Raw genomic sequence first — 13,915 nt, forward strand, 5'->3', positions numbered from 1 at the left:
TTTTTTTTTTTTTTTTTTTAAAGAAAATAACCATTTGTTTCACTAGATAAGACACTTATTCCTTGGCTGGGATCGTTTAGAGCCCCTTGAAGCTGCATTGAAACTACATTTTGGAAGTTCAAACAGGGGCACCATAGGAGTCCACTATATGGAGAGAAATCCTTCAATGTTTTCCTTAAAAAACATAACATCTTCAGGACTTCAGAAAGAAAGACATAAACATCTTGGATGACAAAGGGGGCGATTATATTATCTGTACATTTTTGTTTCGGAAGTGAACTTTTCCTTTAACCAGGCACCAGTCCCACCTACCTGTATGATTCAACACCCGGTATTTGAACATTTGTTTGAATCTGTACAGAATGCATGTAACATTTATAGGGCATTGAGACTTTGAGAAAATTCTGACATACATAAATTTTGTAAAGCTACAGAAATGTGATAAACACATTGATCTTAACAAATAATACAAAGACAAGCATGTCAATACGGAAAATACATATTTAATGTAACAAAATGTACATTAAAGTTTTGACATAAATAAAAAAAAACACTTTTGAAAACTCTATGAAAGTTCAATTTTAAAGGTCTTTTTCCATCAGGCGCTACAGGCATTTGGCTTACAGAAACTTTGTCAAGGTTTAAAAAGTCACGGTTGTAATACTATTGTGTGCTATTTCGTGTTTATGACAAAAAAATCCCAGTTGTGGAAGGCAGCTATGTTGGATTCAAACTGCCCCTCGACTAAACCTTGACGCATGCTCAGCAAAGGCCTCCTCTAATGAAGGTCTGTCAATGCGGTGTGCATAGACTGTCAGGCACTGTGATTTTATGCAGCTCCTCCATGTAGGGAAGGGGATCAGGGAGAACCTTTTCAAAAAGCAGTGTCATCAGATTGTACACGTAGCCTGGAAAAAAATTGTTGCAATACTGTTAATGCAGTGTTATGCACTTTGCGTGTAATGTATTTAGCTTTTGTTTTTTTTGGAAAACACTAATTATCTATTCAAACTTACAGTACGTTGGGTTGGTTGTCAGTGGTTTTGTGATATATAATCGTTGTTTAGCTTTGGGGAACAGAAGTCTGTACATTGGCTTTCCAGAGGATGTTTTAGCCTTTGGACGGTTTGAATTTTCATTAAAATGCATACCTGCTAAATACAACCTAAAACAACAGAAAACATGTAGTTATTTAAAAACAGGAATGAAACAGTGCTGTTATTTTATCAAAACAATAAGAAATGAAGTAATGTTATAACTGAGTTAATGCTTATGCTATGCTTCCTGTTTTACAATTATGAAATAATAGGATATTAGAATTCATTGAATCTCAATAACAAGCTTTTATACAACTTTACATTGCATACCTGCACAGCATTCCAAGAAAAGGAAATACCACACTTTTGGGGGCAAAGTGTAAAATAATGCTATGAAATGCTTCCAGTGATGAGATCTGGTAGTGAGCGCTGAGCTTTGCTACATCTTTGAGGACTCTCTTGTTAGTCAGCAGCTTTTCGACTTTATAAAGTGCTTTTGTACCTGAAATAGCAGTATGTATGAATTTATGAAACATATAGATGAACAGTCAGCCACTTTGATTGGTAATGGTATGAAATATTATGCACTCACCAGGTTTGAACCATTTGCTGCTGTCCTTAGACACTCGATGTGGATGTTCACATTTTGGGTATGATGGGTCATCATGGATGTGAATATCCTGAATGTGATTTATGAGGACTTCCACTTAGCTATCTTCTCTTTTCTAGAAGTAGAGGATGCTGCAGTCCAGTAGAGATGGTTTCTTATGCTGTGCTGCCACTTTTTCACTATTGAACAGTCTTTGTCTCTGGCAATTTGCTCTAACTTCTTTGACAACCCTAATCATTGGTAATAACAAAATATATAATAACAAAGTGATGTTTATGTAATTGGAAAAAAAACTGTTCATTTATTAACATGACAAGTTTTGTCAGAATCTTTACAAAGTACAGTCACGACCAAAAGAAAGCTCAAACGTACCTTTCTCCAAATGCCAGACATCATAGTACTGTGTGACGTTTCGTTCTTTCAGAAACTTTTGAATCTGGGGATGTCGGTTTGTCACAATGCAGTCTAGTCTTACACCACATGCCTCCAGCCATTCCAGGCTTCTTTTTAACCCCTTTTTCTCCATGTGATAGCTACCACCAACCTCTTTACTCTAGGAAAAAAATATGTATCAGAGCAGTGAAAGTCAGGTATTTCATTCCTTCAAGACATTTTAAGACATAACTGACTACTGTTTTGTAGCATAAAAGGCATAATGAAAATTGCAACTGTAAATACAGCTGCAAGCAGCATTTGCGGGGCCAAGCACAAAAGAGGCTGAATGAGGAGCTTAGCATGGCAGGAGCGATAGACAGACTACAACGAGTAATTGAAGTCATTTTAGGATGATGTCAGTTGCAATGGCTGAAAAATCATAAATATAACCAATAATAATAAAATTTAATGGCTTATCACTTTTGACCAATAGGTGGCGCTGTTACCAAATTGATGTGATGTGACAATGGCACATATAAAATTTGGTGTCAATATGTCAAAGCTTTGCAGAGATACAGCCTCAGATGTAGTTTGGCATCTTTACAGCAAATTCGCTGATGCGTTAAACGAAAAAAAAAATTCATATATTGACACAAAATCCATAACTTTTTGCCAGCATGGTCTGAATACGATCCAATATGAGTCATATTTGGTAAAAATCTGTCTAGGTCTAGGAGGAGTTTGAAAAAGTATTATTTCAACATTAATCAAAATGGCGGACAGGAAGTTCATCCAATTAAGGCATAATTGGTACCAGTGTTCTCAGCATGATCCAAGGAATATATCAAGAAGTTTTATTACAATAGGCTAATGTAAACAAGTTATTAGCATTTTTAGAAATTTCTTCAAACTTTTTGAGTACTGTCATGGCATGGTGTCGAAGACATACCAAGTTTTGTAATGATACTCCAATGTGTTCTTAAAATATAGCATTTTGGACAAAATATTTTTTATATTTTTTATTTCCTCTTTATTCGAGAATGGTTTGACTAACCAACTTGAATTCCATAACTTCTCACCAGCATGGTCTGAAGATGATCTGAGCCAAATCAGACAAACCGTCTAGGAAGAGTTCGAAAAAATAGTTTTTTTCGAACAAAAAATTATAGAATAAAAAAAAAAACCTAAACCTTACGATTTTTAAATTTAAAAATGTAAACGAAGTAACCCTGGAGCTATGCTTTACATACACGTATGAAATTTGGCAGACACATGTGACACACCAATATCTACAAAAAAATCCTCCAGTACAAAGTCCAAAATCAATACTGTTTTTGCCATTTTAATGTGTTGTATTTAAACAAACTTGCCACTTATTTAAACAACTTTTATTTAAACAAAAAGTTGCCCAAATGGCCCCAAAATTCACAGGTTTGATAAGAGCCCTGTCCTGAATACATGCCCATAGTGCCACCTGCTGGCAACGGGAAGTGGCATTTTTTTATGCTCTAACAAACTTCAAAGAGATTTAATGACATCAACATTATATTTGGTTGGTCTAATCTAAAGGTCTTTGCGATGTTAAATTGCGAAGATCTTGAGTTTTAATTAAAGGGGGTGTCCGCGGCGGCCTGACAAAGTTTGATGTTTCGCCATGTAAAAGGAAGTCGTTATAACTCAGGCATACAATGTTCGATCTGCCCCAAACTGCACCCATTCAATAGTCTTGGCCTGAACACATTAAAAGGCCAATATTTAGTTATAATCATAGCGCCACCTGTTGGCAAGAGGATATGTCATGTTTTACACTAACTTAAACATACAATGTTCTGCAATAAACTTCATGTGTTTGATCAAAGTCCTGCCTTGAACACATCTACATGCCAATATTCAGTTATAGTCATAGGGCCACCAGCTGGCAGCAGGAGGTTTGGCACATATAAATGACTGAAATATTCCTCCTGTATTTACCAGTTTAAATGCATACTGCTCACTGCTGCTTTCCTAAAGTCACCAGGTGGTGGTGAGGCCGGGTGAAAGGGCCCTTTTAGCATTGTGTGCAGCTTTAATTTGTAATGTAATTCTAATTTAAAATGGTTTAATTTGAAACAGACATGCATTGACATGATGTGATTTGGCATTTTCTCACTTGCACTAGCTGGATGTCTATTATGAGGTTGTTTTGAAGATCCATCGTGGTGTAGCTCCCATACTTTGCTGAATGGCCTACATGTCAAATGACAACAACCGTTTCATCAATCTTTTTACAAAATAACAAATTATTACACTGCAGAAGAACGTATGCATTACTTCTTACCTGGCGAATCAGCTCTCATTTTGCCACCAATTATCACCTTGTCTGCCTCACAAAGATTCTTCACTAAATCCTCCTGTTCCTTCTTCCACTTATGGATTATTAGTGGTTCCAGGTACATGCTGGCATGCCTTCTGAAGGTTGTGTGTTTGAACATCTTCAAATGCATTGACTCAAATACCTTCAAAAGAAAAACAACATTATTTGGTATGTGGTTTTTTTTTTTTTTTTTACTATTTTAAACAGGACAAAAAAATTAACACCACTTACCTTTTTTATCTGGAAGAATGAAGCTCCAGTGAAATACAGGGAAGCAGATAGCTGAAGGTCACCAACAGGGGTGCTGCCAACACAGGGTTGTCTCTTCCACTGTCTGAAGTACTCACAGTGCGGGCAATGTTGATCAATCGCCACAAAAGTTCCATTGCTACGAGGCTGAATATCACAGGCTCTTGAACACACTGGACAGGTCTCGAACAGTTCAAGGAGACAGTTTTCAAACACAATATATTTTGTGTCTTCATGAGAGGCTCTGGATGTGTACATGCTATCACAAAAGAAAATTAAGAAAAAAAAAAATTGAATGACTTTTACAGGGCACATAGATGTATGCTAAACTTAACATGGTAAAGACAAAAACTTACGAATGCATTGATGGTTCAGTCACACTGGTGACAGACTGAGAAGGGTCACATTTCACGTCCTGAGTGTCACAGACTTCTTCAAAAGACACACTTTCTTCACCCTCCTCCAATTCAAAGCGACGCCTTTTGGCAGGCCTTTCATTTTTTAAAGATGTTGAAGTGAAAGGCTGTGAAGTAGTCCAGGGTATGGTGACATCAACTCCTGAAATCTTTGTTGACAGCTCTGTCTGTGTTTCTATAAAGTTAAAAATACAATGCAGTGTTTTCTTCTATCAAATTTCATTGCAGTACTACAATAAATATGTGACCTTGGACCACAAAACCAGTCATAAGGGTCAATGACTGAAAATTAGATTTGCACATTAATTTATACATCTAAAAGCTGAATAAATAGGCTTTCCATTGATGTATTAGGATAGGACAATATTTTGGCTGAGATACAACTATTTGAATATCTGGAATCTGAGGGTGAAAAAAAAAAAAATAAAAATATTGAGAAAATCACCTTGTTCATGAAGTTGTTCTTTCTTAGCAATGCATATTACTAATCAAAAATTAAGTTTTGATATATTAACAGTAGGAAATTTACAAGATATCTTAATAGAACATGATCTTTACTTAATATCCTAATGATTTTAGGCATAAAACAAAAATTGATAATTTTGACCCATACAATGTATTTTTGACTATTGCTACAAATATACCCATCCAACTTACGACTGGTTTTGTGCTCCAGGGTCACATAACAGGACATAAATAATTCTATTTTTTTTTTTTCAACTTTTTAGGCAATAAAGCTTTTTTATTTTTTATAAATACAATTATGATGACTCAAGGTATGATTATATAAATAATACCTTTGCTACGGTACTTAGATCTCATGGTTTGAAATGACAGCTGTGTACCCACAGATGTCTGAGTGGGTCGGTCAGTTTGACAGCCTACATCTTTAAACACCGGGCCTGAACATGATGGACTCTGAAAACAATATGCAAGTAAATCAAGTTTAAACACTGTGATTATTCACTATTAATTAAACTGCAATTACCATTTTCAAAAGAGGTTATTACATGAAATGCGTTACTTACAGTGGTCAGCGGTGTTGTTGGGTCCAGAATAGTTGGCACGGCTTGATTTTTGAGCAAAAGTGTTCTGGCAAAGCCAGCATCATACTGCAATTTGTTCTCAAAACAGTCATCGGTGAAATGTACTGAACACACGTGTGCATTAACACTGAAGTGACTGGGACGTTTGCTAAAAATAAACTGAATCCATTTTTCCTTAACGTCTGGATCCTTCGGCAGCGTATTCAAAGATGTTGTTTTTCCACAGCCAGGAACGGCACATCTGCGTGGCATCGCAATTTTATTGTAAACAACTACTTCTTCAGACCCACTCGCTGCACGTCGACTGAAAACCTGTGGGCGTGACAACAATGCGATGATGGGTCATTCCATGTCAACTCAACCAGACTTTTCTTTTTTCTAAAGGAAGATACACATGTATATTGATCAAAGCCAAAATGTTTTAATTAAATGTTGTGGATGAATAGTTATGGAGCAATCCACCATTTTGTAGAGGGGGGTCAAAATGGCAATTTTCTCCTGGGATTCAAAGCCAAATTACAGGGGGGTGAAAATGACTTAGAAAGATGGCAGCATCATAATGATCATTTTTAGACAGAGATTTGTAGGTTTGTTAGTAAAACCCATTGATTTTAGAAATCTTTGTAGCATTATGTACCAATGGTGACCAGTCAAAAATGGGGAAACCCCACTTTGTTTTTTTTTTTTGCATGCCTGTAACTCAAGAAGCATTAAAGATATCTTTATGCCCTTTTTGCCATTTTCATTTTTAAGGCCTTGTTCGGTTCCAGAGACATTGAAATATCAATATGGCTTCAGGAGTAAATTGTTAAAAAGCACACAATATTTTGGCTTTAGATGTCACTACATGTCTGTTTTCTTTAGAAAACGTGTTAGCAAAATCAAATGTTTTGATCAAATTTGTTTGATTTGACACAGAATGACCCTGATGCAAAAATAGATGCGCTGGAGGTCACCAAATGCAAATAACTGGTGCTAGGTGACGTCACCTTTGCCCCACAGGATCCAGAACGAGCCGTTTTTGGAGCTTATTTAAATAAATGCTTTGTTTATAATGAGGAGGCATTTTAGCTATGAAATTTGCAGGAAGTTTTAATGGTACAAGAACCTCAAAAAGATCAAGGGAAATTTTGTTTCTCATGTCATCCCTACTTTTAAATATATTACATTTAAAGATCGATATTATACAGAGATCATACAATCCTTATTAATAGTGATATTAGGCATAATATTTTTTTTTTTAAATGTACACTGTGCAATAACAAAACACTCCAAATTAAGTTAATTTATAATTTTATAGGCCCATCAGTTAAGTGATGTGTCAGTAAATGTTAATGGAATTAATTTTACTTAGTATAAAATAAATGTATTTTAAATAAATTATGGCAGAACTTTTTTTATATATATATAAGCTCCGTATCTCTCCCAATCCCTGCAACACCCCTGTTCCTTAACTGTCAGATTAACGTAATTCACTAAAATGGTTTTTAATCTTTAGCAAGCTTTTAATAGCATAAAGCATGGCATATTGAAGAGTTCACATACCATCCATGCTTAGTCACTAAAATTTCAGAAACCACAGTCTACCTACTGCTACTGCTACTAAAAACATTATTTGACTGCTATTAATAATTTGCTAATAATGCAATCTAAATTTCTATGAACACTGCTGCTACACTCCATGACAGTACTAGAACTGCTGTAAGCCCAGCTGAATAAACAAATAAGCAAACTCCAAGTTTAAAAGTGCTCTACTATTATGCTGTGATGTACACAGGCTACTAATCTGAACTGATTTATCATTATTTAAGGTAAATTCACTTTCAGAATAAAGATTTCCTGATAATTTACTCACCCCCTATGTCATCCAAGTAGTTCATGTCTTTTTTCTAATGTTTTCAAGGAAAACATTCCAGGATTTTTCCATGTAGTGGACTTCAATGGTGACCAATGATTTGAAGGTCCAAAATGCAGTTTCAGCTGAGGAATAAGAGTCTTATCTAGCTAAATGATTAAAAAAAAAAAAAAAAAAAAAAAAAACTACAAAAATATTTATACACTTTTTAACCACAAATGCACAGCTCAAATCTCTGCGATGCACATCTTCACACATTACGTAATCCTTTTCAACATCACCTAATAAGACAAAACAATTCTGGTTTAAAAACATGTAGAACTTTTTTTTTTTTAAGAAAATTATGATTGTTTTGCTCAATAAGTCCCTTGTTATTATTATAAGACCCTATTCCTCGGCTGGGATTGTATAGAGCCATTTGAAGCTGCAGTGAATCTGCAATTTGGGCCTACAACCCATTGGCCACCATTGAAAGTCCACTATATGGAGGGAAATCCTGGGACGTTTTCCTTAAAGACCTTCATTTCTTTGCGACTGAAGAAGGAAAGACATGAACATCTTGAATGACATGAGGGTGAGGAAATGATCAGAAAATTTTTTAATTCTGGAAGTGAACTTTTCCTTTAGTAGTATCTTTATAGATTAAACAAATTCATGATTGAATATCTTTAAACTACCACTAAACATGACTTTCATAATAAACTCTTCACTATTGCTGAACTAAATGTAATGAGTGAAATAGAGATGTGGCCCTTTAAGTGTGAGCGCTCCCATCTGCAGTGCATGGCATGTGCGCCACGAGTACATGTGTAAACATTCATATGATTTTCTGCTGCTCAATTAGGTTGTTTGGGTTTAATGAGTAAACCTGTTGACAGTTACACAGGCTCACCTTGACTTAAAACTGTGAATAAAACTCCGATCCCACCCACTAATGTTAAGTGTGACAAACATCTTTTGAAATCAACCCGTTCACACTTAAAGTAGAAATGAATGACCAAGAAAATATTAAAAGCATTGGAGGATTCAGGTAAATAAGGTAATCCCCAAATTACTTTACTTTTCTAAAATCTGTGATGCTTTGACATTGTATTCTCACATACACATTGATAAAACCGCTTGCTGCTGCTGCTGTTGCTGTTATATGAACACAACATGCCTAGGCATTACTCAAATAATCTCCGTATAGTTTTACGTATATGTGACCCTGGACCACAAAACCAGTCTTACATCGCTGGGGTTTGTTTGTAGCAATAGCCAAAAATACGTTGCATGGGTCAAAATTATTGATTTTCTTTTTATGGCAAAAATCATTAGGAAATTAAGTACCATGAAGATATTTTGGAAAATTCCTACTGTAAATATATGAAAACTTAATTTTTGATTCATAATATGCATTGTGAAGAACTTTATTTGGACAACTTTAAAGGTGATTTTCTCAATATTTTGATTTTTTTTTTTTGCACCCTTGGATTCCAGATTTTCGAATAGTTGTATCTCGACCAAATATTGTCCTATCCTAACAAACCACACATCAATGGAAAGCTTATTTATTCAGCTTTCAGTTGGTGTATAAATCTGATCTGTGGGTCACATATGTTTTCTAGTTTAGAAATGTAAAACTGACAAATGCAGTAATGCACTGAAATAAGAAAGTGATAATCTTGCTGTTGAGTTTCAGAGGAACTCTGAAAGGGTGCTGGAAAATGCTCATGTGGATGCTAACAAGTCATTTAAATGTAAGGCAGTAAGATCATGGGCTGTGTATGCAACATGAAACAATCAGCTTGTGCAAAGTCATTTAACACTGAATATCAGTTATGTTAACAACCCGTCAGCCTGCATCATCTAGAGTTTCATGAAAGAACTTAGTCATTTATAGGGTGGCAAATGGGTGGCAAATATTGCATTACCACAAAGTAAACATAAAAAATAAATTAACATTTCAATCCATTGCACCAATTCAAAAAAAAAATAAAAAAATAAAAAATAAAAAAAACATGAAAAATATCAACAGATCATAAATGTGTCTGAACTTGTATCAATAAATAATGCATTTTAATTAATTGGCTACTTGGTTAGTTTAAATAACGTTTTAGCGCAAGTTTATGAGCAACAATTTTTGAATTTTCTAACATTAGAAACAAATACAATATATCAAAGCCCTGAGACTGAATCGTTTTTGCAAACAATGTTTGCAACCACACAGAACATCGATCTATTCTAACCTAAACCTTCAAACTTTTCTGGTTATTACAGTTTTTCTTAATTCCTAACACACAATTCATAATTTGTATAAACACAATTTCACAATATATTGCAAAACCTTAAACTTCCAGGTCAAAATAAAATATTCGCGTTAAATAAAAAAAAGTCTTCTGTCTAAAAAAATCAGATGAGGCACAAAACTTAATACACAGACTAACAATTAACGTTACGAGATGAATCTCAGACATGTATGTGCTAATGCTTTACTATATAAAAAAACTATGTTCATTGCTATTATTAGATAGATTATAGCATTGCATTAAAAATAAATAATTTTAACGTTCTCTATAAGGCTGTCTATACGGGTTGTATTGATTTAAACACGTTAAAGGATTAAAAACACAAACCTTTCTTCAGCACAAACACAGATGCAGGAGTGTGACGCAGCCTTATGACAACATGTCGCCACACCAAAATAAAAGCCCCATTCACACACTAAAAATAATAATAGAAATTCACATACAGAAAACACATTTAAACTATAAGATAAAGGTTTTAGGCAAAGGATAAACCACAGATTCAGAAAGCTATCGATATCACTGATTTTTTTTTCAAAAGCTTCTGGCTTATATCTGAATGTAAGTGTGAAGTGATCGCAATAATAGCACCAACTACTGATGGCATTTGTGAAATTCTCAATCATGAATAAAGTCAGGAATCTTGATCTTTATATTACAAAAGATTGGATTCAAACTCAAGAAGAATTTACAGTTTAATTTAAAGAATTAAAAAATCGCTCGAGGTTGAAGAGAGATATTTAATTAACTAAAACTTATCATGATGTATATTTCCATATTTTTCCATTTCAGTTTCTCCACAGAATATAAGGGAATAAATTAAAACAAGTTTAAACTTTGTTTTGTTAAAGTGTATTTTATTAAAGGACTTTGGCTGTAAAGGATTATGTTGATGGTGTGTTTGACTCTGAATGGAAAACTCAATTAAAATGGGCAAAAATTGGTATAAATAGTCACTGGTAGGAAGAATACTAAAAAAGTTGTACTTAAGTAAAAGTATTGCTCCTTAGTATAAGTATAATTTACTTGAGTACAATTGAAAGTACGGAAAAATAATATGACTTAATGTTGAAAAAATACAAAGTAGCCTACTAAGTACATTACAAAGTACTTAGTATTTTTGTATTATTATTATTTCTACTAAAATGACGCAATGTGAGCATTATGGAGCATTAAACACTCTCATGTAATGTCTGTTTCACAAGTGAGAAGAGAGAAGTTTTAAACGTGTCATATTACAGGAGAAACCCATTGTATGGAGAAATGGCATCAGATATGACTACAGCTGAATAACATGCATATAGAGACACTTTGACTGATGAAGCATGAAGACAATAAACACACAACTGCCATGCAATGCTAATCAATATAGCCTGTATATATATATATATATATTTTTTTTTTTTTAAAACCAGAGGTGTTCATCTGTGATTGTATATCAAGAGCAAGAACACATTTGTGTGCATTTAGTTTTCTGTTTTACCAGAACAGCTGGGGCACAGCAACCTATAAGATACACTGAATTATAGAGCTTCACGATAAATCACATGCGATATCAAATGCTCATCTTATCAGTAAAGCTGGTACTATAATCAATAGTAAATCTCCATCATGTCTGTGCTTTCAGATAGAGCAGCATTTACTACACAGAGCTGTTCTTTGATATTATCAAGCTTGAACAGCTTGTCAGTAAACAACGGCTCTGTTAACACTGTGTCCTTCTATTAACCGAGTTTCTATTTAGTTAAACTGTTGAGTGCTCTGGTAATATCAATAGTATGACCCATTTCAGGAGCTGACAAAATTAAACTTTAAAAACAGGGCATAGCTCATACATTCACTAAAATCTTGAAAAGCTAATGCCAACTGACTGCCAAAGCAAAGTGCGGTTTGAACGCCCGGTCCCCCACTGAACTGGAAGTTATGATTGGTTTTGCACCCGAGTCAGACCTGTCTGTTATTGCCTGAAGTTGGAAAAGTGCCTGTCAAATGCCTTCTTTGTCTTTTTTTTTTTTTTTTTTTTTATTAGTACTTTGTGCTTTTGGTGAAAAATTTACGTGGCGAAGTTGAATACTTTATTTTTATACTACTCAAGTAAAAGTAAAAGTACCACAATTTAATTATACTCAAAGTAGAAAAATGTAAAAATGTACCCAAGTAATGTAACAAAAGTATTTGTAAGTAGTTACTTTCCACCTCTGTTCACCTCTGTTATCCACCCTTCCACTTCCTTAGCTGCTTCCTATAGCATAAACATAATATATCTCCCCAACTCACCCTGGTTCAAAGTGTGATCAGTCTTTCCCCGCACAGCTGCACTTATACATCAGTTACCTGATTGTGACAAATGTTTACTAATAAATTACCACTATGTCAAAAAGACCGAAGCCTTCTTGTGGCCAGGGAAGAAAAAAAGAAAAGAAGAAAAAGACAAACAGGACAAAGACTAAGGTAAATGTGATGTAATAAATGATGATCATATAAAAAAACTAGATGAGGTAAAAGTTTGTGAACAAACTTTATGTTAGGCCAGTCTAGAACAGGGGTCTTCAACCCTTCTCCTGGGTTAGGGTTAGCCGCTTCAGGTGTGTTTGATTAGGGCTGTAGCTAAACTCTTCAGGATAGTGGGTCCCCAGAACCCTGACCTCTGGTCTAGAAAGCCTAGACTAAAAGTTTAAAATGGGGTAATAAAAATGGTGATAATGTTAGAAAGGTCTATAGTTTGTAGAACATTGCTGCCATGTACTGGCAACTGAACACTTCAAATTTATTTTAAAGATTAATGGTGCATTATGTAAGATTTACAGCTAGCGGTTGAAATGGGTATAGCCTGTCCTCTCACTTCCTCCTACTCAGACTAGACACTCACGCAGGTTTGCTAGATTGAAAACATGTGACAAGTCTTGCACTGTAATTTGATGAGTTGATTTATTGTGTTTTATTGTTCCTCTGCTCATAGTTCATTGTGCAGTATGTAATATTGCCAGCTAGCGGTTGAAATGGGTACTGCAAATCCGTCCCGGAATCATTTTAGAGTAGAATTACTGGCTACAGCATTCTTTTTAAAGGGGTCATCGGATGCATAGTTCACTTTTTCATGTTGTTTGAACATTAATGTGTGTCGTCAGTGTATGTACAAATCTACCCTATAATGATATAAATCCATGCAGTGGTTTTTAATTAATCTGTAAAAATAATATTCCCTTTTTCAAATCGAGCCGTTCTCAGATGCCTGTCGTTGTGGCGTCACACCAACAGGGGCCACTCCCACAATAGTTGATTGACATGAGCGTCTTACCTCAGATCAGTTGTAACAGTCCGCCCTCTTTGTTTCGATGCCGGAGCAGGGATGTAAGTTAGACCAGAATATCTCAGATTGAGCGATTGAGGTGTTGTGTTGCTGGATGTAATAATGAACATAGTGGTCGTCATTTACTCCCGACATCTGAGCCACTGAAGATGCAGTAGATTACGTTTGTTTTGTGAAGGGAATGCGCCTCCTGATCTACATATATCCATCTACGTTTGCGCGAATCATTCAAATTCCAGCTTCACTTATAGCAGAAGTTAGAAGTTAGTATAAGGGGTTTTTTATGAATCTTTGCGATTGCCTTTCCTAAAAATGTACTAGTTAGCAAGTGCAGCTAAAGTAAACATGCTCGTCACTCCACAGAGAGAAGAGAGGGGCG

The 13,915-nt window shown here is 35.0% G+C and overlaps 2 protein-coding genes across 3 annotated transcripts in view; both read right to left on the bottom strand.

Moving 5' to 3' along the window:
• The window catches only part of LOC127164504 (zinc finger protein 665), a 31,622-nt gene extending 21,014 nt beyond the window's left edge, over nucleotides 1-10,608 (bottom strand). Inside the window, exon 1 of the mRNA XM_051108471.1 lies at nucleotides 10,557-10,608. The gene's annotated coding sequence lies outside the window, so the exon portion shown is untranslated. The remainder of the gene's footprint in view (nucleotides 1-10,556) is intronic.
• On the bottom strand, nucleotides 484-7,981 carry LOC127164327 (uncharacterized). Of its 2 annotated transcripts, XM_051108195.1 has the most exons (12): nucleotides 7,942-7,981; nucleotides 6,069-6,398; nucleotides 5,838-5,958; nucleotides 4,981-5,215; nucleotides 4,607-4,883; nucleotides 4,340-4,517; nucleotides 4,172-4,248; nucleotides 2,020-2,200; nucleotides 1,630-1,877; nucleotides 1,368-1,539; nucleotides 1,017-1,165; nucleotides 484-908 (listed from the first exon to the last, which is right to left on the bottom strand). In XM_051108195.1, exons 2-9 carry the CDS (start codon nucleotides 6,336-6,338, stop codon nucleotides 1,729-1,731), a joined length of 1,488 nt encoding a protein of 495 aa, XP_050964152.1. In that variant the 5' UTR covers nucleotides 6,339-6,398; nucleotides 7,942-7,981; the 3' UTR covers nucleotides 484-908; nucleotides 1,017-1,165; nucleotides 1,368-1,539; nucleotides 1,630-1,728. The 2 variants fall into 2 exon arrangements, with proteins under 2 accessions (XP_050964152.1, XP_050964151.1); XM_051108194.1 differs by lacking the exon at nucleotides 7,942-7,981 and having other exon boundaries at nucleotides 6,069-7,927.
• Nucleotides 10,609-13,915: the final 3,307 nt, after the last annotated feature.

Source organism: Labeo rohita, chromosome 4 (genome assembly GCF_022985175.1).
Source record: "Labeo rohita strain BAU-BD-2019 chromosome 4, IGBB_LRoh.1.0, whole genome shotgun sequence".
NCBI lineage: Eukaryota > Metazoa > Chordata > Actinopteri > Cypriniformes > Cyprinidae > Labeo > Labeo rohita.